General features: G+C 39.0%; 1 protein-coding gene across 4 annotated transcripts in view; it reads right to left on the reverse strand.

Moving 5' to 3' along the window:
- CKAP5 (cytoskeleton associated protein 5) overlaps window positions 1-15,293 on the reverse strand; it is an 80,963-nt gene extending 65,670 nt beyond the window's left edge. For 3 of the 4 annotated variants that reach the window (XM_036257959.1, XM_036257957.1, XM_036257961.1), the window contains exons 1-7: window positions 15,182-15,293; window positions 14,506-14,699; window positions 12,557-12,763; window positions 6,942-7,113; window positions 3,814-3,946; window positions 3,472-3,572; window positions 1,233-1,346 (exon numbers count right to left, since the gene is read on the reverse strand). In XM_036257959.1, coding sequence (XP_036113852.1) covers window positions 1,233-1,346; window positions 3,472-3,572; window positions 3,814-3,946; window positions 6,942-7,113; window positions 12,557-12,763; window positions 14,506-14,699; window positions 15,182-15,238 — 978 coding nt within the window. In that variant the 5' untranslated portion in view covers window positions 15,239-15,293. Of the gene's footprint in view, window positions 1-1,232; window positions 1,347-3,471; window positions 3,579-3,813; window positions 3,947-6,941; window positions 7,114-12,556; window positions 12,764-14,505; window positions 14,700-15,181 lie in introns of those variants that run through there. The other variant, XM_036257960.1, reaches the window with a different exon arrangement.
- Window positions 15,294-23,240: the final 7,947 nt, after the last annotated feature.

Here is a 23,240-nt window from a genome sequence, read left to right on the forward strand (position 1 = left end):
CTTTCACTGTTTAAAATGCTCCCCAAGTGTAGTGCTAAAGTTCTGTTCAGCGTTCCTAAGTGCAAAAAGGCTATGTGATGTGCCTTACACAGAAATTTTGTGTTAGATAAGCTTTGTTCAGGCAAGAGTTATAGGGCTGTTGGCTGAGTTCAATGTTAATGAATCAATAATACATATTAAATAAGTGTTTTCAAAAAGAATAAAACATGATTATGTATTATTTTGTGTGTCAGTTGACAAAAATGTTATGTTCATAGGGTTGTAGGACCCTAATCTGCATTTCCCCTAGGAATAATGGTTCAGTATTCGCTAATTCAGTGTTTATAGTAATTTTATAGAACATAACTATCAGAAATAACAATTACTGTACTTACACATGTACATAAAGGTTAACCTCCTCCCCTCACCATTTTTTAAAAAAAATATTTTTTTCTTTATTGATTTTAGAGAGAGGGGAAGAGAAAGGGAGAAATAAAAACATTGATGAGAGAGGATATCGAATGGCCACCTCCTGCATGCCCCCGACTGGGGATTTGGCCCACAACCTGGGCATGTGCCCTAACTAGGAATCAAACTGGCAACCTCTTTGTGCATGGATAGATCAATGCTCAACCCCTGAATCACACTGGCTGGGCTCCCCCCACCATTTTAATCCTCTATACTTTCAGATTTTATGAAAAGCCACTATATATAAAAACATCCACCAGCAGCAGTCAACTTGATTAGATCTAGGCAATACCAAAGGAATATTTAAAAAAATATTTCTTTCTTATTTAGTATTCACCTGCTTTATAATCGCCCACATCTTTTGCTTTGCATGCTGATACAATAGAGTGTGGTATCATTTGCTATTTAACAACAACAAAAAAATTCTTTATATTTAATATCTGTCCCATTAAATGAAGCCAATTTAAAGAGTTCATCCTACAGAATTATAAAACTGGAATATTTGGGTCTAGATCAGCAAGACCCTCTTTTTCTTGAGGTTCGTACATGCTATCAAATAGCATATTTAAAATGGTAATAAACAAAGACTGAAAACCAATCCCTCCAAACTAACCTAGAACAATCATTTTAAACAATCCTTTAAAAATAAATGCCTATAATTAAAAAACCATCAATAGTATTCCTTAAATAGCAATGTTGTTGTGATAAAAAGGATGACTGATAAAGAGAAATTCAATGGCCTGGACTATTGCTGGGATAACAATGTTGAAACGCCTCACATTTACCTTCTTTAGTGCTTTTACTAAATCTGCATAATCGCCTGCTTCCAATTTGGGGTTTTTCACTAGTACTTCTACAGCCTCCAGGGCTTCTTTTCTCTCTTGCCATTTTTTTGCCTCCTGCAATACAAAAATAGGAGACATTTATAGAACAGAAAATAAGAGAGCAAAATAAAAGCCTATTTCTTGCATGTTATTAATTTAAAGATAAGCATTTTTTGTTTTTAGAAACTTTTTTAAAGCTAGTTAAAAAACAAAATTACAAAACTGTGCAGCCAATCAGAATGTTTTGTTCTTATACATAAAATACGTGTGTATATAAAAAGTATTTTCAGCCCTGGCCGGTTTGGCTCAGCAATTAATGTGTCGGCCTGCAGATGGAAGGATCGCAGGTTCAATTCCCGGCCCCGTCAGGGTTGTGCGGGAGGCAACCAATATGTCTCTCTCACATCGATGTTTCTCTTTCTCTCTCTCTCCCTCTTTATCTAAAAATCAATGAAAAATATCTTCAGGTGAGGATTAAGAACAACAACAAAAAAAGTATTTTCATAATCCTAAATTCTAAAGTAAACAGATTAAGATGCCACAGTCTTTTCCTTCTCATTTTCTAGGTAAATATTAGTAAGCAGATATTAAACAGAAAACATTGACAGAAGCATTTCTAGCATATAACAGAGGCACAATTAAAGGAGAAAGAAATTACCATAATGACAACATTTAAAAGACCAGAAAGGAACAATTACATAACCAACAACCAAAAGTGTTCTAATCTTGAAGATCAGTTTTCCAGATTGGGAGTAAACTGTTATCCTTTTGTTTTATGGACATAAAGTAGAATATGCTCCACTAGAGATCAAGCTATCATTCAATAATTTGACGAGGCACTATTTGAAAGAATTGGGGATACAAAGAAGATGATAAACTAGTCACCCTAGAGGACATTACAGTTCAATTCAATTCATCAAATACTTAGTTGTTAATCAGAAGTTTATAGGATACTCAAGGAGCTGATAGCAGAATAGGATGATCTTCAATAAATAACTACAAGGTCAGCCCTGGCTGGTTTGGCTCAGTGGTTGGACTGTTGGCCTGAGGACCAGAGAGTCCCAGGTTCGGTTCCTGCTAGGGGCATGTACCAACTCCCCTATCCCCCCCAAAATTACAAAGTCATGACCACTATGAAAAGAAGAGTACAGATGCTTTGGTAATACAGAAAGAGGTCTTAACTTAGTTTAGGCTGACAAGTAGGATTTCCCCTGAAAAGTGATGCTTAAGGTGAGATCTAGAAGATAAAGAGGCATTATGAGCTGAATAGGGGAGAAGAATGAATAGGCAGAAAGAACAGCAATGTTCAGTCCCAGAGTTTAGGGGGAAAAAGTGTGGCACAACTGATACTGGGAGAAGTTCTGTATGACTGAAGTGTGGAGAGTGAGAGCATTGAGAGATGTGTCTGGAAGGTAAGCAGGAGCCTCAAAGGTACCACAGATGACTTCAAGGGCTACAGGATGACCTCAGACATATCTTATAACTCATGGAAGCCACTGAAGGGTTTTAATGAGGCAAATGATATAAGAAGATTTGCATTTTGGAAAATGAAACCTCTGATTACATTGTGAAATATGATGGAAAAGAAAAGGAAGCAAGAACAAAGTCAGTCTTATATAAGAAAACCAGTGTAGTACTATAGCACATAAGGCAAGACATGATGGTGGTTTGGATAAGACTATTTCTCAACTGGGGATAATTTTGTTTATTGGAATACATTTATCAAAGTCTGGAAACATTTTTTATAATCACGACTTGGGAGATTAGTATTACTAATATCTAGTGGGTAAAGGCCAGAGATGCTGTTAAATATCCTACAATGTACAGGAGAGTCCCCCATAACAAAGAATTATCTGGTAAAAAATGTCAACAGTGCCAAGGTCAAGAACCCTAGGGTAACTACTTGGCAGCTGGATGAAGAAATGGGGATGAATTTGAGAGACACTTAAAAGATAAAACTAGAGAGACAACGAGGAAAAGGGAGATGTCAAGAAAAATGTTCTCATTTTTGGCAAGACAAAAAAAAGTGCAATAGTAAGTATATACACATGGCAGTTTGGGAACAAAGAAGAAGCAACTAATTCACTCTTCTAGGAAGATAAAGGGTGGAAGGGTACACCAACAAATAGCTCAGCAGAGCATTCTCTAATTAAGTAATTACTTAAAATGAAATAAATGAAAGAAGTTAACCATTACTTACAATTTTGTCATAAAAGTCTTTAGGAAGTTTGGAAAGAATTTCTGCTGCTTCCAAAAGCTCATAAGCATCTATCTGTGGCACCTCATCACCATCATCACCACCTTCCAGTAGAAAAACAAAACAAACCTTAAAAATGGATGGAATGGTTTTATTTCTGTTATCAGTCCTTTCACACCTCTCATGAAATCTTGATACAGAAGGAATCAGTATCATTAGTGCTATATACAGCTTATATTTTATTAAGTGGCAGTCTTACAAAATGTGCCCAGTGAACATAGGTTCTTGTGGTAGGGCCCGTTCTTGTGAATTTTTTATAGAATCCGGTGTTTAAAATTGGCTTACCTCCCTCAGCATCTCCACCAGCAGACTGTTGCTGTTCCAATTTCGCTTGTAATTCTTGCTGGGAACGCAGAAATCGAGTTGGTTTGGGAGCACCTGTTGGCAGTTTGACCCATTCTTCTTCTAGTTCTTTCAACTGCAAATATAAAATATTTTAAAAACATTATCTACATCTCCACCATTAGAGAATATACTTAATACTTACATTTACTAATATAAGAACTTAATTTCTTATTTATATGGTTCTAAAAGGGCAAACAAAATAAATTTAAATTATAGACATTTTGTAGCATAAGACACAGACTTATATTTACTACGCTGAAGATGTATGACTAAGCACACAAAAAAGAAAATCCATTTTTTTTCAGAGACTCTCATGAGTTCATGAATTCAGATATATTTGTATCAGATAAAGTCTCCAAAATCAACTATAATAAAAAAAAGATAAATGCATTTTGTCTAAAGAGATATTAAGTCCTGCTACCAAGAGCATTAAAAAGGGATCTTTTAAACTGCTATAGATACAACACTAACATACTAGAATCGCTGAAAACATACTATTTAACTTGAGAGGAGAAAGTAACAGCAGAGACAGTTGGCTATGCTCAGAAAAATCAACTGATTTCAAAAAATAATTATTTGTAAGGATAGAATATCAACAAAAATATAAGAAAATATCTTCAGAGACTTCTGGTCAAGATGGCGGCGTAGGTAAACGCGGTATCGCGTCCTCCCACAACCACATCAAAGTTACAACTAAACTACAGAACAACCATCATTCAAAACCACCTGAAATCAAGCTGAATGGAAGTCCTACAACTACGGAATTAAAGCAGCAGCCACATCCAGACTGGCAGGAGGGGTAGAGGCAAGACGAGCTGGTGGATAAGAATCAGGAGGAGGCACCCGGGCCGGTTTGGCTCAGCGGTTGGAGCGTCGGCCTGCGGTACAGAGAGACCCGGGTTCGGTTCCCACTAAGGGCACGTACCTCAGTTGCAGTTTGTCCCCGGCCCTGGTTGGTCGTGCGGGTGGCAGCCACTCGATGTGTACCTTCACATCGATGTTTCTCTCTCTCTTCCTCTCTCTCCCTCCCGCTCTATCTGAACAAAAAAATAGAAAAATGTCCTCAGGTGAGGATGAAAAAAAAAAGAATCAGGAGGACACCTCGGCTGGGAAGGTCCTCCCTGAGGACTGAGGGGTCCCCGTCCCATACCAGGTGCCCCACTCAGGGTTCCAGTGTCAGGAAGAGAAGTCCCCATAACTTCTGGCTGGAAAAACCAACGGGAACTGAGGCTCAGGGAAGCTGAAGCGGCTGGAGCCCCAGGCAGCTCCTTAAAGGGCCCGCGCATGAACTTATCGGACTCACTCCCTCTAAGCTTGGAGGGGAGGCAGCTCGAGGGGCACCAGAGACATACAGGGAAGAACTGAGCTGTTTGGCACTGGAGCGAGGGCTGGAGAGGGGGCTTTCTCTGGGACAAACGTGCTGTCAGAGGCCTTTGTTCCTTTGGTGAGCCCTTCCCTGGGGTGGCAGACAGCCACCATATCTGGGACTCCAGCAACCTGGCTCACACTGGTTGCTCCGCCCTGGTGATTCCCTGAGGCCCTGCCCCACCCAACTAACAGGCCCATCCAAGCTGTTGCCAGTTGCTTAACCATAGAATTGGCCTGTCTTGGATCCTGCTTCAGGTTTTTCCTAAATTCTTTCAAACAAGGAGCATCTGGTCTCAGCTAGCCCCATACCTCTCGTTAAGTAATACACAGAAACAAACACAGGGAGGCAGCCAAAATGAGGAGACAAAGAAACAGGTCCTAAATGAAAAAACAGAACAAAACCTCAAGAAAAGAACTAAGCGAAATGGAGATAAGCAACCTAACAGATGCTGAGTTCAAAATACTGTTTATAAGGATGCTCAATGAACTTAGTGAGGGCCTCAAGAGAATAAAAAAGGACCAGTCAGAAATGATGGATGCACAGTCAGAATTGAAGGAGACATTAACTGAAATAAAGAATAATTTACACAGATTCAATAGTAGAGTACGTAAATCCAAGAAGCAAACCATCAATTTGGAATATAAGGAAGCAAAAAACGCCCAATCAGAACAGCAAAACGAAAAAAGAATCCAAAAAAATGACAATAGTGTAAGGAGCCTCTGGGACAACTTCAAGCGTGCCAACATTCGCATCTTGGGGGTGCCAGAAGGAGAAGAGCGAGAACAAGAAACTGAAAACCTGTTTGAAAAAATAATGGCAGAAAACTTTCCTAACTTGGTGAAGGAAACAGACATACAAATCCAGGAAGCACAGAGAGTCCCAAACAAGATGAACCCCAAGAGGCCCACACCAAGACACATCATCATCCAAATGCAAAAGGTTCAAGACAAAGAGAAAATCTTAAAAGCAGCAGGAGAAAAGCAGTTAGTTACCTACAAGGGAGTTCCCATAAGGCTGTCAGCTGATTTCTCAAAAGAAACTTTGCAGGCCAGAAGGGAGTGGCAAGAAATATTCAGAGTGATGAAAAGCAAGAACCTACAACCAAGATTACTCTATCCTGCAAAGCTGTCATTTAGAATCAATGGCCACATAAAGACTTTCCCAGACAAGAAAAAGTTAAAGGAGTTCATCACCACCAAACTGTTATTATATGAAATGATGAAGGGTCTTTTGGAAGAAAAAGATAACATATATGAACAAACAAAATGGCAATGAATACATATCTATCGACAATGGAATCTACAAACAAAATGAACAGGCAGAACAGAAACATTCTCATAGATACAGAGAACATTTTGTTGGTTGCCAGATGGGAGGGGGTTTGGGGGAATGGGTGAAAAAGGTGAAGGGATTAAGAAGTACAAATTCATTGCTAGACTGACCAACCTCAAAGGGAAGGGGGTTGGGGGGTGGGAAGAAATAAACCAAAGAACTTTTATGCATAACCAATGAACACAGACACTAGTGTGGGAAAAGGTGAGAGGGAGATGGGAGTGGGGTGGAGGGGTAAATGGGGAAAAATGAGGAACATCTGTAATACATTCTACATTCAACAATAAAGATTTAAAAAGAAAGAAAGAAAGAAAATATCTTCATACATTAACCTTATGCAAAGACAACCAAAAACTTTGTCCCTCACCTGGACAGAGTTTATATTTTGTAAGGGGGGTCTCAGAACATCCCGAATCCATCTGTAAATCTCCACAGCAATTAGTTTGGCTTCATCTCGAACACCCTTGTCACGAGACTCAAAGAGTTTTGGCAACACTTTGATAATTGGCTTAAGCAAGATGATTTTGGAACCAAATTCACTAGAGGTTAAAAATTGGAAAAAGAATTGTCAACATGCTTGCCTGGGTAATGTGTTAGCTTTCATTCACTCAAACATAGTTCCATACCTATACATTAATAAAGTTCTACTTTTTAAAATGTTTTATTAATTTTTTAGAGAGAGAGGAAGGGAGAAAGTGATAGAAACATTGCCGTGAGATACATCGACTGGCTGCCTCCTGCAAGTCCCCTACAGGGGATCGAGCCCACAACCTGTGCTCTGACTGGGAACTAAATTTGGACCTCTTGGTGCATAGGCTGACACTCAATCCACTGAGCCACACTGGCCAGGCTAATAAAGTTCTATAAGTTGAGTTCTAAGGCAAAAAATAGGGAACACATATCCACATCTATGTTTAGATGTCATTCTTCCAAGAATATTACTTAATGTTTAGGGTCCAAAATAATATTACCATTTTTATTTTTTAAAAATCCTCACCTGAGGACATTTTTGCATTTATCTTCAGACAAAGAGGGAGGGAGAGAGGGAAGAAAAGAGAGAGAGAAACACTGACTGGTTGCCATCCACACGACCCCAACCAGGGCTGGAGACAAACTGCAACCGAGGTACGTGCCCTTAGCGGGAACGGAACCTGGGACTCTCTGGTCTATGGGCTGATGGTCTAACCGCTAAGCCAAACCAGCCAGGGCTTTATTTATTTTTCTTATTGATTTTAGAGTGAGAGAAAGGGAGGAGAGAGAGAGATAGAAACATCAATGAGAGAGAACATCCATTGGCTGCCTCCTGCATGCCCCCTACTGGTGATTTGGCCCACAACCTGGGCATGTGTCCTGACCAGGAATCGAACCAGCAACCTCTTGGATTGATGCTAAACCACTGAGCAATACCGGCCGGGCAGTATTACCATTTTAAATCTAACTTTTTAGGTAACCAGACTAGAAATAAATCTATAAAGGACTTATGTAATATCTTAAATATTCATATATATATTCAGGGCTTAATAAACCTCTTAAGAGCTCTACAGTTAAGGTAGTTCACTCAACTTGACAGATCACTAATCCTGGCAGTACGTGTTTCATTCTTAACTTCAAAGTTATCACACTGTAACTCCAGGCAATTTAAATCTCTTTGCTTCAGTTTTCAATGGGAAAAATAGTTGCATTGTGACTTCTTTTAAAAAGGTAACACATGGCCCTGGCCGATTGGCTCAGCGGTTAGAGCGTCAGCCTGCGGTACAGAGAGACCCGGGTTCGGTTCCCGCTAAGGGCACGTACCTCGGTTGCAGTTTGTCCCCGGCCCTGGTTGGTCGCGCGGGTGGCAACCACTCGATGTGTCCCTTCACATAGATGTTTCTCTCTCTCTCTCTTCCTCTCTCTCCCTCCCGCTCTGTCTGAACAAAAAATGCAAAAATGTCCTCGGGTGAGGATTAAAATAAATAAATAAATAAATAATAATAAAAAAAAGGTAACACATGTATTTATTATATTATTATTATTTTTCCACCAAAATAGAATTCATTTATTATCAAACAACGTTGTTTCACACATACTTCAAAAAGGCCAAAATAAAGAAACAAACTAACGAACTGCAACTTTATAGACCAAAAAGGAAAATAAAAAAGAAACTTTCGTGCCCTGGCCAGTTTAGCTCAGCGGTTAGAGCGTTGGCCTGCGGTCCGGAGAAACCCGGGTTCGGTTCCCGCTAAGGGCACGTACTTCGGTTGCAGTTTGTCCCCGGCCCTGGTTGGTCGTGCGGGTGGCAGCCACTCGATGTGTCCCTTCACGTCGATGTTTCTCTCTCTCTCTCCCTTCCTCTCTCTCCCTCCCACTCTATCTGTACAAAAAATGGAAAAATATCCTCGGGTGAGGATAAAAAAAAAAAAAAAGAAAAAAAAAGGAAAAGAAACTTTCGTCTTTGTCCTTTTTAAACAACTCATACAAACCAAGTACTTATAGTACAGCTAAGTATATACACAAAATGTTACTGGAATGTTCTGAATAAGATTTATTTTTTGTTGCTATTGTTTTTGCTTTTTTGACAAGTTTTTTCTCCATTGAAATTATAATTAACATGGTCACACCACAAGTAAAATCAGAAATAGAATAGTGAATGATCCAAAGGCTGGTTTGGTCATCCCCAGATTATTAAAAATGGCTGAGCCCTAACAATATGTACAAAAATATAAAATGTAAATAAAAAATACAAACAAATTTTCCTTTTAAAAGTACTTTTAACAAAAATAACACGGTCTTGGAAGTTTTGGTTCTTTTTTCCTCCCCTGTTGCAAATTCACCTTGTGGTTCTGATTGGGTGGTGGAGAAAGCATGTCATCTGCGGGTGGTGCTAGAGGTGGGCTGGTGGGACTCTCTGGAAGATGACCATGTTTAGATTCTGTGATGAAAAGGAAGTGGAGGGTGAATAGGTCACAGCGGCCTTTTAAAAAAGTTTAATTTTTCCTTTTTCGCTGTTTAGTCACTCATCGGTCTTCTGCTTCTTGGTGTCAACATCGTCATCATCTTCAACTGCCCGTTTGCCCTTAGCTGCCTCAGCTTCATCTTCATATCCATCCTATTCCCCACTATCACCTTCCACCTCCTGTTCCTCCCTTCCTTCTTACTATTCTTCATCTACCTCATTGTCAGCCTCCTGCTTCCTATTTTTCTTACTGGCGTTCCCATTAGTGGATGCATTTCTTCCATTCTCTGCTTCCTCCACAACTTCCTTCTTCTCCTTTGAGTCCTTGGGGATAATCTCAGAGCTGGGCATGCTGATGATTCGACGCAGTGAATTTTTTAAAAAGTGAGGGTTCACCCTGGCCGGTTTGGTCAGCGTTTAGAGCATCAGCCCATGGACCAATGAGTCTCAGGTTCGATTCCAGTCAAGGGCACGTACCTTGGTTGCTATTCATCCCCAGCCCTGGTTGGGTTGTACGGGAGGCAGCCACTCGATGTATCCCTTTCACGTCAATGTCCCCCCCCTCCCCAACACACACACTCTATCTGAACAAAAGTGAAGAAATGTCCTCAAGTGAGTATAAAAAAAAGTGAGGGTTCAAGCACTCTGGCAAAATATCTGCCGGAGTCTGTGGCAGTAGAAGAGGCATTCGGCAGAGGTGGCTGTGTCCAGCAGAGAGGTGGCCACAGAAACAGAGCAAAGATGACTTTTCAGAGCAGCCAATGGAAAGGTAACACATTTAACCTTATGTATCTGTCACATACTATATTTTTAAGTTTCCAACTGGCCAAATTTAGCTTTCTGATTCACTGTTAACATTTCTGAATAACATTCTGGAGCAAGAGGAATTTAATTAAGAAAGAACACTGAAATTCTCTAGTAAGACCCGTATATATTATGTATCTATTATATAATGTGTACAGATTTATCTCACATGCATAAATGCAACAAAAATTTTCAGTAATAGCTACTGACATATTCCAATAGGCCAAAGAAGACTGTGAAAATACTCTCCCCTAGAAAGTGATATTTAATAACACACCTGGTTGTGTAAATCATTTAAATATATGTATCTTAACATGAAACTAAACTAGATATCTCCAAGCTTGCCTTGTGATGTTAAACCATTCTTTTTAGAGATATTCAACATGGTGCCTGAAGAATCTAACATTTGGGGTTCTTAATTTTCCTTAACATTAATATTGTTTCATCCGATTTTTTTGTTTGTTTCACTATCCTGGCCTGCTACTGAAAAATTAAAAACACACAAAACAAACAAACATATGGAGCAAGTCCATATGTAAAATACCTTAAAAAAGCAAAAGCTAATTTTTATACTAAATACATTACTATAGAAAAAAAATAAGAGTTCTAGAAGTCCATTTTAGGGGATAAGAACATATTTGGTCTCCTAAAAATATCACTAACATTGATAGCTTAAGGAAGCTCTGGAACCTAGGAATGAACAGATGTCCTCAAGGTTCTTGAAGGTCTGAGAGAATTTTCTAGTTCCACTATCTAGATTCTGAGATGGTTTAGGACAAATAAAGAACCACACAGGGATGGCACTAAATAATATCTATAAGGAAGACATAAGAAGATATACCTAACTTGTTTTTTTTTCTACCTTATTCTCCTAGTCAGCTTAAAATGAAGTAACCAAACTTTACAGCATTTTAATTAGTTCCAAAATTAAAAGGTAGAAGATTATAGTATAATATATATTTTATTAGAGATGCAATACTAAGGACAGAACAGATCTATGGATACTAGCAGTCTTGATAACCAAGTCAATTCACTAAATTTCTAAGATAAGAACAAACATACTATTTACTATTCATAAAAACACATGTCTACTATACTGTAATAGGGTAGACACAAGGAAACATTTATTACCTAAGAATCTAAGTGAAAGTCAGATTTTATAAAAGAACATTATGAATCAACCAAAAGACAACATACAAAATTAAGACTTATAAGTCGAGTATAGTTTAACACAATTTTAAAATTTTGATCTTTTCATGTAATATAAACATCAAAGGAAGCATTTTCTCTAAGAAGTAGGTCATACAAATCATAAGACAGTTGAGTTGAGATGATCTTCATTCCTGTAGGTCACACATTTAGGGTTTCACTAGAGTTGTTTTCTAAAGTATCTTATGTGGATGGTTTTGGTGACAGGATATTAGATAATGACTGCCAAATCAGAACAAACTAGTGGTTTGTCTAATTCAGATTTCCATAGAAAATTACAACCACTTGTTCCTGAAAGAGATCCCATTCATGAAAAACTTCACTACCAAATTCTAGGGTTGAAAATAACTTATTACACAAGAATATACGTTATTTTCTATTTGCTATTGCTGTACTTTTGTTTAAAGGCATACAGCATTTGCTTTTACTTTATAAAAAGACACAAAGGTTTGCTTTAGCCAATAAATGTGTCTTTAGCCAACCCTTCAAAGTATATAAATTTATGTGAGAGACCCTGGCTGGTGTGGCTCAGTTGGTTGAGCGTTGTTCTGTGCACTAAAGGGTTGCCAGTTCAATTCTCAGTTAGGGCACATACCCAGGTTGCAGGTTTGATCGCCGGTTGGATTACATTTGGGAGGCAACTCATTGATGTTTCTCACATTAATGTTTCTCTCTCTCTCTCCCTTCTCTCTCTCTAAAAAAATCAATAAAACATATTTTTAAAAAATTTATGTGAGAGAAAGAGCTGTTAAATATCCTGAAGAATGCTTTTCCACAAAAAGGCCAGTTTATAATCTGAGAACAGGTCTGAAATATCCTGTTCATTTTCATTAGAAAGAAATTTAGATAAAACAACTATGCAACACACTTGAAGGCTAAAATTACTGAATACAAAGTGCCACACTTAAGGAGTAAGTTCAGCTTTTCTAGGTCACTTTCCTGGTCTAGCAGTTTTCATTTCTTTTTAAACGAGGAGCCCAAAGTCAACTGAAATACTCTAGTAATGGAACTACTGCAAAAAGATAAAGTCTTACCTTAAGGCTTTTCTCAGTGTCTCTATACAGGCCACTATAATCTTGGGGTTCTTATTATCAAGGCCTTTTAGGAGCTCTTCCTGCACAGATTCTCCTTTTTCGATCTCTATGTACATTAGACAAATCTCGATACCTAGTTCCTTGGCTTTGGCTTTGGGTTGGTTGAACACTTTACTTACAACACCCGATACAACTTCTCCTGTGGTTCTGTAATACAAATTATAAACAACAACCACACACAAAAAAACACATATTAGTAGAAGAGCTGAAAAATGGTCATGAAGGGCAGTGGGTGGGTGGGGTAAACACAAAATTTTTAAATTGCTTAGAAATAAAGTAAATGAATCTCTAATTTTTAAATTTATGTCTGAAAATATTAAAAAACTTATGCAAAAGTTTAAGACATGTCACATCAGACAATAATACAGAACCATAGACTGTTTATAAATGTAGAAAATTCAAACAACCAAAAATCCCTTAAAATCCCATCTCTTTGAGAAAACTTTCAACTTTTTGGTATCCATCATTCCAGACCTTTCTATACACACACACTACACAAAAATAGGATTACAAAGTACTCTTTTGTGAAATTTTTTTTTTAAGTAATTTTAAACACTCCTTAAGAGAATTTCTTCATAGAGGGAATGGATAAGCACCTTCAGTAACAAAAGGTTGCTCTCAACTGCTTGGCAAGACTACAGTAACTTTATTGCTTTGAGTATCTTTTAAAGTAAATACACCTGTACTACTGGAATTTGGAGGAATTGAGTGGGTAGGAATTACATGCAACATTTGTCAAAAAAGTTTCTGGTATCAGAAGAAAAGTGAAATTAAAAAATCAGTGATTTGCCCTGGCCAGTTTGGCTCAGCGGTTAGAGCGTTGGCCTGGGGACCAAAGGGTCGCGGGTTTGATTCCTGATCAAGGGCACATACCTGGGTTGCAAATTCAATCCCCGGTTGGAGTCGTGTGGGAGGCATCCAATTGACAGTCTCTCACACTGATGTTTCTCTCTCTCTCTCTCCCATCTCCCTCCCTCCCTCCCTCCCTTCCTCCCTCCCTCCCTCCCTTCCACTCTATCTGTAAAATTAATAGAAAAATATCCTCAGGCGAAGATTAATAACAACAACAACAAAAAGCAGTGATTTCACTAATAACAAGGGAAACTTGATGATGTTAACAAAACTCTCAAATTATGATTGTCTTTATTAGTATAATCTTTGAAGTCAGTCAAGTATATATTTCTTGTGCAATTAAGTCAAGGGTCCTCATTTGTGGGTGTGTGCACATGTGTGTGTGTGTGGTGGGGGGCCTCCTTTCAATGACATAAAGACTAGAGTTAGAAAAATCGGATTTATGAGGTATAGGAGAGAGGACTCACTAGAAACATCTATCATCCATAGCTCAAGTCAAATAGGCTGAGAGTCAGAGAGGTCATTTAGTTAGCATTACCTCTCCTAAGAGATAAAAATGCCTAATGATCACAGGAAGAAAGAGATGATTATAAGATAACCAACCTGGGATCTTAGAAAGATTTTTGTAATGCCCAAATATTTTCAGTGAAATTTTGATCATCCCTTTGCTAACAACCTCTCAGTTTCTTTTATAAGTTACTTGAGATTTTATTTCTTAGTCTAGAGTAATTCCCATATGAAAGACTCAAAGGAAAAAAAAAATTCCTTGTTCATCAAAGCTTAAGGTAGAAACTCAAGATCTGATTTCTAATTTGTTCCTTTTTAGAGACCACATGTACCATTTAGATTTCTGAGAACAGATAAAGACTGAAAAAAAAAAAATTAAAAACCCAAGTATCAAGGAACTCTGAAAGTAAGAAAATTAATATTCTAAAAGTGCTAATAATTAAGAACAGTGATTCATAAATACATATAGATTAACCCAGGTAGCACCAGTCTAGTGTTTTTAATGGAACAGTTGAAAAGAAACTACTTACTTTCCTGCTACATGGGCATTTTCGACGTAAACAAGTGCAGCTTCTAATCCCTTCAACTGAACCACTGCATTGGAATCAGTCACAAATTTTTTGATCAAGCCTAAAAATTTGGACCATTCTGGGCTCTTTTCATCTCTTATTTTCTGGAAGATCTTCAGGGCCTCTTCATACCCATTTAACCTTGCTTTCCACAGCTAAAAGAAAAGTAGCATTTTGAAAAACAAAACTTAATAATATTATAATAATTTATTGTTAATTAGGGGGGAGGAAAAAATAACTACCCTATACCAGGTAATCTGAATAAAGGACCCCATGAGTGGAAACAAAAAAGGAGTTTAAGAAATTCAGATAGTTTTCAAAAGAAAAATTAGCTAATAAGCTTTTTCTTATAAGTGTTTAATATTTGTGATATTCCGCTAAGGTCATCTAAAATTCATAACAGGCCATTATAAATGTATCTCAGTTGGATACAAGTATTATTGTTTCATTAGAATATGTCATTAAAGATGTGATAGTTCAAACATGAATTATCCTGCTGAAACTACCCAGCCTCCAAAGTATGTTGTTTTTAAGTTGTACTGTGTAATCACTGGGCAGCTGTATATTATACTATACAGTATAACTGCTGGCAAAACAAGCCAATGACACTGAAACCTGAGTTCCAGAAAAGTCTCACCTTGTGTTCACATTTCTGATCAACTGGCAGTTTCGACCACTCACTGTCATCTCCCATTGTGCTTCCAGTTTCTCCTTAGAATTAAGAGTAATTCCTGGTCAAATAAAAATTGATACCTATTAACTCTAGCATCAGGCTGTCTCTTAAGACAAAATGACTTTTCTGAGATTATTATTTTATCATGATGCACCAATAAGATTAAAAATCCCATTCTTTGTTTATATACCCATTTAATTCCATTAACAGACGTAAACACACACACAAAATCAATAAAAAACTCTAAACCTAGAAAGGACAGATATTTGTTTTTAAAAAAATGATCCTTATATATTTCCCCAATGGGACCTTCTTAGATATATGACAAAGCAAGAATAAAACTGAAGAACTGAGCTACTTGGCCTTTTAAAAGGGCAGGAGAGCCTGGCCAGTGTGGCTCAGTGGTTGAGCACTGACCCATGCACCAAGAGGCCACCAGTTCAATTCCTGGTCAGGGCACATGCCCAGGTTGTGAGTGAAATTCCCAGTGTGGGGCATGCAGGAGGCGGCCAATTGATGTTCTCTCTCATCAATGTTTCTGTCTCTCTTCTTCTCCCTTCCTCTCTCTCTGAAATCAATAAAGAAAAAAAAAATATTTTAAAGGGCAGGAGAAGATGGCCCTGGCCAGGTAGCTCAATTGGTTAGAGCCTTATCCTGATATGCCAGGGTTGTGAGTTTTATCCCCAGTCAGGGCATATACAATAAACAACCAACGAATGCATTAATAAGTGACAACAAATCAATGTTCCTCTCTCTCCCCACCTACCTTCCTCTCTCTTTCTCTCTCAAATTTTAAAAAAAAGGGGGTGGGGGCAAATGAAGAGTTCTACAGAATGTTATACTTTAAAAAAAAACAAACTCATCTTTATTGTTGAATGTATTACAGATGTTCTCCTCCCTTTTTCCCTATTGACCCCTTCCTCCTCAAACCCACCCCCCTCCTGACTTCCCCATACTATCATCGGTGTCCATCGGTTATGCATAGAAGTTCTTTGGTTTATCTCACTCTGCCCTCCCTCTCCCCTTCCCTTTGAGGTTCATCAGTCTAACAACCAATTTGTACTTCTTCTTCTTCTTCTTTTTTATCCTCACCCGAGGACATTTTTCCATTTTTTTGTTCAGAGTGGGAGGGAGAGAGAGGGAGAGAGACGAAGAGAGAGAGAGAGAGAAACATCAACGTGAAAGGGACACATCAAGTGGCTGCCACCCGCACGACCCAACCAGGGCTGGGGACAAATGGAAACTGAGGTACATGCCCTTAGCAGGAAATGAACCCAGGTCTTTCGGGACCGCAGGCCGACACTCTAACCGCTGAGCCAAACCAGCCAGGGCCAATTTGTACTTCCTAATCCCTTCACCTTTTTCACTCATTCCCCTAAACCCCTCCCATCTGGTAACCAACAAAATGTTCTCTGTATCTATGAGAATGTTTCTGTTTTGCCTGTTCATTTTGTTTGTAGATTCCATTGCTGATAGATATATATTAGTTGCCATTTTATTGTTCATATTTTTGTTGTTCTTTAAGAAGACCCTTCAATATTTCATATAATGCTGGCTTGGTGCTGATGAACTCCTTTAGCTTTTTCTTGTCTGGGAAATTTTTGATATGTCCATTAATTATAAATTATAGCTTTGCAGGATAGAGTCATCTTGGTTGTAGGTCATTGCTTTTCATTACCTTGAATATCTCTTGCCACTCCTTTCTGGCCTGCAACGTTTTCTTTTGAGAAATCAGCTGACAGTCTTATGGGAGCTCCTTTGTAGGTAATAAACTGCTTTTCTCTTGCTGCTTTTAAGATTCTCTTTGTCTTTAACCTTTGGCATTTTGATGATGTGTCTTGGTGTGGACCTCTTTGGGTTCATCTTGTTTGGGACTCTCTGTGCTTCCAGGACTTGTATGTCTATTTCCTTCACCAAATTAGGGAAGTTTTCTGTCATTATTGATTCAAATAGGTCTTCAATTTCTTGTTCTAGCTCTTCTCCTTCTGGCACCCCTATGATGCGAATGTTGGCAAGCTTGAAGTTGTCCCAAAGGCTCCTTACACTATCCACATTTTTAAATTCTTTTTTCTTTTTGCTGTTCTGATTGGGTGTCTTTTGCTTCCTTATATTCCAAAATGATGGTTTGCTTCTTGGTTTTACCTACTCTACTATTGATTCCCTGCAAATTATTCTTTATTTCAGTTAGTACATCTTTCATTTCTGATTGGTCCTTTTTTATGTTGTTGATGTTCTAAGTTCCTTGGAGGTCTCTTTAAGTTCCTTGAATGTCTTACCAAGTTCCTGAGCAACCTTATAACCTGTGTTTTGAACTCTGCATCTGATTCATTGCTTATCTCCATTCTGTTTACTTCTTTTCTTGGCGTTTTGTTCTTTTCTTTCATTTGGGACATGATTCTTTGTCTCCTCATTTTGGCTGCTTCCCTGTGATTGTTTCTATGTATTAGGTAGAGCTGCTATGTCTCCCAGGCTTTGTAGGGTTGCCTATTGTTGTAGGTGTCCTGTAGGATCCAGTGGCACAGCCTCCCTGATCACCCCAGCTGGACCCGTGAGGTACACCCTTAGTGTGGACTGTATACCCTTCTGTTGTAATTGAGTCTTGATTGCTGTTGACATGTCAATGGGAGGAATTTACTCAAGCTGATCAGCTGCAAGGACTTTCAGTGCCCACTGACCACTGGCCTCTGACTACCTTGGAAGATCAGCTGTGTAGAAGCCCACCACACAGAGCAAGACTTACTTCATCAGGGCTCTGATACCCACTGAGTCCGCTAAGTGTGTGGAGGTAGTTGGGTGGTGGTGTCTCAATGTGTTCTGAAGCTGTCCACTGGGTGTACTGGCTCTGGGGCAAGGTCAGTCACTGCCTGTGTTCTATTCGGGGCCAGCCGGCATAAGCTACAAAGTGATCTGCAGATGGCTGCTTCTTGGGCTGGTGCCCAGGAGAAGCCAAGTTGTGAACCAAGGCTGGCTGTCTGGGGCCAATTAACAAGAGATGGTGCTTGTTTGAGAGATTTTAGGAAACTCTGAAGCAGGATCCAAGACAGGCCAATCCTATGGTAAAGCCTTTGGAAACAGCTTGGGTGGGTTGAAAGTTGGGTAGGGCAGGGCCTCAGGGAATCACCAGGGTGGGGCAAACAGTGAGAGCCAGGTTGCTGGAGTCCCAGATATGGTGGCAGTCTGCTGCCTCAGGGAAGGGTTCACCAAAGGAACATCAGCCTCCACCAGCAAGTCTGTCCAGGAGAAAGTCACCTCTCCAGCCCTTGTCACAAGGCCAAACAGCTCAGTTCTTTCCTATATGTATCTGGTACCCCTCAAGCTGCCTCCTCTCCGAGCTTAGAGGGAGCAAGTCCAGTAAGTCCATGCATGGGCCCTTTAAGAGGAACTGCCTGGGGCTCCAGAAGCCTCAGCCTCCCTCAGACTCAGTTCCCACTGGTTTTACAGCCAGAAGTTATGGGGACTTCTCTTCCTGGCACTGGAACCCTGAGCTGGGAGCCTAGTGTGGGACGGGACCCCTCACTCCTCAGGGAGGACCTTCACAGCTGAGGTGTCTCTCCTGATTTTTATCCACCACAGGTGGGTGTGGGACCAGCCCAGCCGTGCCTCCACCCCTCCTACCAGTTTTGGTGTGGCTGCTTCTTTAATTTTGTAGTTGTAGGACTTCCATTCAGCTCGATGTCAGGCGGTTTTGAATGATGGTTGTGTTGTAGTTTAGTTGTAATTTTGATGTGGTTGTGGGAGGAGGCGATACCGTATTTACCTATGCCGCCATCATGATCGGAAGTAAGAATGTCATACTTTAAACTGTTAACCTAAAAGTCTTTATAGAAAGTAATCAATACGCAAAAATCTTAGTGCTACCCAGCTCTCTATCTAATTCTGGTAAATATGACTTTAGTCAATATGTTTACATAAACTAGTAAAAAATTAAATCCCTGAATGAACTATTCCTTTTATAAACTATATTTAAACCACTTTTATTTTTATTCATCTATTATTATTATTATTATTATTTCTGTTTACCCTCACCTGAGGATATTTTCCACTGATTTTTAGAGAGTGGAAGGACAGGGAAGGAGAGACAGAGAAACATCGATGTGAAAGAGACACATCGTTTGGCTGCCTCCTGCACAACCCCGACGGGCTGGGGATAGAACATGCAACCCAGGTACATGCCCTTGACCAGGAATCAAACACACAACTCTTTGGTCTGGGCTAACATTCTAACCACTGAGCCAAACTGGCCAGGGCTTATATTTCTTCTTATTTTTAGTATTTTTTTTATTGATTCTAGAGAGAGAGAGGAAGGGAAAGGGAGAGAGAGAAAGAAACACTGATTAGAGAGAAACATCGACTGGCTTCTTCCTGCACACCCCCTACTAGGAATCGAGCTTGCAATGGGGGCATGCGCCCTAACAGGGAATGGAACCAGTGACCTCTTGGTGCATAGGATAATGCTCAACCAACCGAGCCACACCAGCTGGGCAATTTAAACCATTTTTTTAATTACTGAGGTTTATAGTCAATATTCCTTTAATAACTTAATGCTATTCATTTAGATACTATTTCTTTCTGATTATAAAAGTAATGTATGCTAACAGTAGAACATCTAGAAAATACAGAAAACATAACAAAGAAAAGTATTAAAACATAATTTCACCACTTTGATGAACACTAAGTATGTGTCCACATGAGCCCTTCCAGACTCTTTCAACACATATACAGTGTATAAAAACACGAAAAATATAGGGACAGCCCTGGCTGGTCTTGCTCAGTAGTTAGAGCACTGGCCTGTGGACCAATGAGTCGTGGGTTCGATTCTGGTCAAGGGCACGTACCCTGGTTGCGGTTCATCCCCGGCCCTGGTTGGGGTCGTGTGGGAGGCAACCAGTCAATGTGTGTCTCTCTCTCTCCCTCTCTCTCTATCTGAACAAAAATGGAAAAAATATCCTCAGTGAGGATTAAAAAATATATATATATACATATATAGGGATAATCCTCTTGCAATCTTATATGGTCACAAATATTCTCCCATATTTGAGAACATGGTGTTTAAAGGCTGTATAGAGCTCCATTTTTTATCATCAATCCTTACTGTTGGAAATTTAAATTGTTTCCAATTTTTTAATATTATAAATTATATAGAAGCAATGTGCTTATCAATCTCCTCTCCATCCCCAGTTCTGGTCTAAAATAAAATATATCTTCAATAAATATTTGTTTAATGAATATATACCTTGACAATGTCTACTATGAATCAGGCATTATTATGCAAAGTACTTGTAAAACAAGTTGATTCACTGTGTACTAACAACTACATGAAAGATATTCTACCCCACTTTACACACTAGGCTCACAAGAGTAAGTAACCTGCCAAAAACAACATAATTAGTAGGCAATGAGATCATACTAAGATTCAAAGTCTAAACCTCTTCCTTTACAACTTCTTCCCTCCCATGAAAATGTAGGAAATATTCCAGGGAAAGTTAAATACTCAAAGACTGAATTGTAAAAGTTTTATTAGAATAAGGGGAATTTTCATTAAGAACTCTTTCTAAAATCCCCAGGGTCCTGTGAAACAATTGCAGCACATTTTAGAGCAGGAGTCAAACCTTAATAGAGAACAGAAACTCAAATACAGCAATGGCAGGAGTTAAACTAGTACAACAGTTTAGAAAACAGTATGACATTATTTAAATTGAAGATGCACACACCCTACTATTCAGCAACTCCATTCCTAGGTATATACCCTAGATATTGATGTCAACTGCACCAGAAGACCCATATTCATAGCACTGTTGTTCATGAAAGTCAAAAGTTGGAAACACTTCACAAGTTCACCAAAAAGAATGAATAAGTGTTGGTATATTCACTCAGTATATTATACAGCAACAAAAATAAATGAACTACGTAGTGCTTCTCAAACTCTATGGTGAAGTACCAGTCCTTTTAAAATATTTTATTTTTTAATGTAATGATTTTTAGAGAGAGAAAAGAAGAGGGAGAGAGAAACATCGATTTGTTCGTTCCACTTAAAAGAAATAAAAGTTTTGCCCTGGCTGGTTTGGCTCAGCGGTTAGAGCGTCGGCTTGAGATCCAGAGAGACTGGGGTTTGGTTCCCGCTAAGGGCATGTACCTCGGTTGCAGTTTGTCCCTGGCCCTGGTTGGGGTCGTGTGGGTGGCAACCACTCGATGTGTCCCTTTCACATCAATGTTTCTTTCATTCTCTCTCTTCCTCTCTCTCCCTCCCACTCTATCTGAACAAAAAATGGAAAAAATGTCCTCGGGTGAGGATAATAAATAAATAAATAAAAGTTTTTATTGACATTTTAGAGAGAGAGGAAGGGAAAGAGAGATAGAAACATCAATGTGTGCCTGGCTTTTGTGGCTCAGTGGTTGAGCATTGACCCATGCACCAAGAGATCGCAGGTTCGATTCCTGGTCAGGGCACACGCCAAGGTTGTAGGCCCAATCCCCAGTGGCGGGCATGCAGAAGGCGGTCAATCGATGTTCTCTCTCATCAATGTTTCTCTCTCTCCCTCTCCCTAAAATCAATAAAGAAAAAATAATTTTAAAAGAAAAGGAATATCAAAGTGAGAGAGAAACATCAATCGGCTGCCTCCTGCATGCCCCCTAATGCGGATTAAGCCTGCAACTCGGGCATGTGCCCTGACTGGGAATTGAACAGGGACGTCTCAGTCCATGGGCTGATGCTCAATCCACTGAGTCACACCAGCTGGGCCAGTATTTTAAAGTATTTTTTCAAACAACTGTACATTGATGTTTATCAAATACAATAAAAATTAATTAGATCTCTGTATTTTTAAAGTCCCCCAAGCAAATGCAAACTAACCTGGTCACCATGTAAAACAATCTAGTGATTCCTTAGAAAGTTAAATATGGAATTACCATGCGGCTCTGCAATTTCCCTCCTAGTTTTATACCCAAAAAAACTGAACACGGGTACTCCAACGAGTACATATACAAGCATGTTCATGGCAGCACTATTCACAATAGCCAAAAAATAGCCCAATGTTTATCAATGGATGGAACAAGTAAATTGTGGTATTGTACATACAATGGACTATTACTCATAAAAGGGAGTGAAGTACTGATACATGGTACAACTGGATGAACTTCACAAACACGATGCTAAGTGAAAGAAGCCAAACACAAAAGGTCCCATATTGTATGATTCCATTACATGAAAATATCTAGAATTATAATAGATCAAGCCATATATATAGAATTCAGATTGGTGGTTGCTAGGGGTCGGAGGGAGGAAGAACTGGGTAGAAACCACTTAATGGAAAAGGAGTTTTACTGTAGAGTGATGGAAATGTTTTGGAACTAGATAATGGTGGTGGTTGCATAATATTGTAAATATACAAAATGCCATTTGAATTGTTCATTTTATTTTATTAAAATTTTTTTTTCTTTATTGATTTTGGAAAGAGAGGGAGAGAGAGCTAGAAACATCAATGAGAGAGAACATCAACTGGCCACTTCCTGCATGCCCCCTACTGGGGACTGGGCCCACAACCTGGACATGTGCCCTGACGGGGAATCAAACCAGTGACCTCTTGGTGCATGGGTCAATGCTCAACCACTGAGCCACACTGGCCGGGTTGAATTGTTCATTTTAAAATGGTTAAGTTTTATGTTATGTGAATTTCACTTCAAAAAAATTATTATTTTTTAAGTCCCAAGGTGATTCTAATGTGCAGCCAGGGTTGAAAACCTCTAACATTACTTTCTTGGCACAAGTTTGAGCTGCAAAAGCAATCTTTCCCATCTATTTTTCAAAGAGAAACAATCAAAGAAATCTCTTAAAACATGTTCCAACCAAGAGAATATGAACAACAATCTTCGATTGTCGGTATTCTATGAGCTCACTACAACACTTTTCTTTTTTTCCTGTTGGTTACTTTTCGAAACATGAGAAAACAGGTTATCCAACCTAAGTGCCTCATAGAAAATTTAGATGCCATTGTGTTATACTTTCTGAATAGCTTCTACTGCATTA

Source organism: Molossus molossus, unplaced genomic scaffold (assembly GCF_014108415.1).
Source record: "Molossus molossus isolate mMolMol1 unplaced genomic scaffold, mMolMol1.p scaffold_m16_p_13, whole genome shotgun sequence".
NCBI classification, from domain to species: Eukaryota; Metazoa; Chordata; class Mammalia; order Chiroptera; family Molossidae; genus Molossus; species Molossus molossus.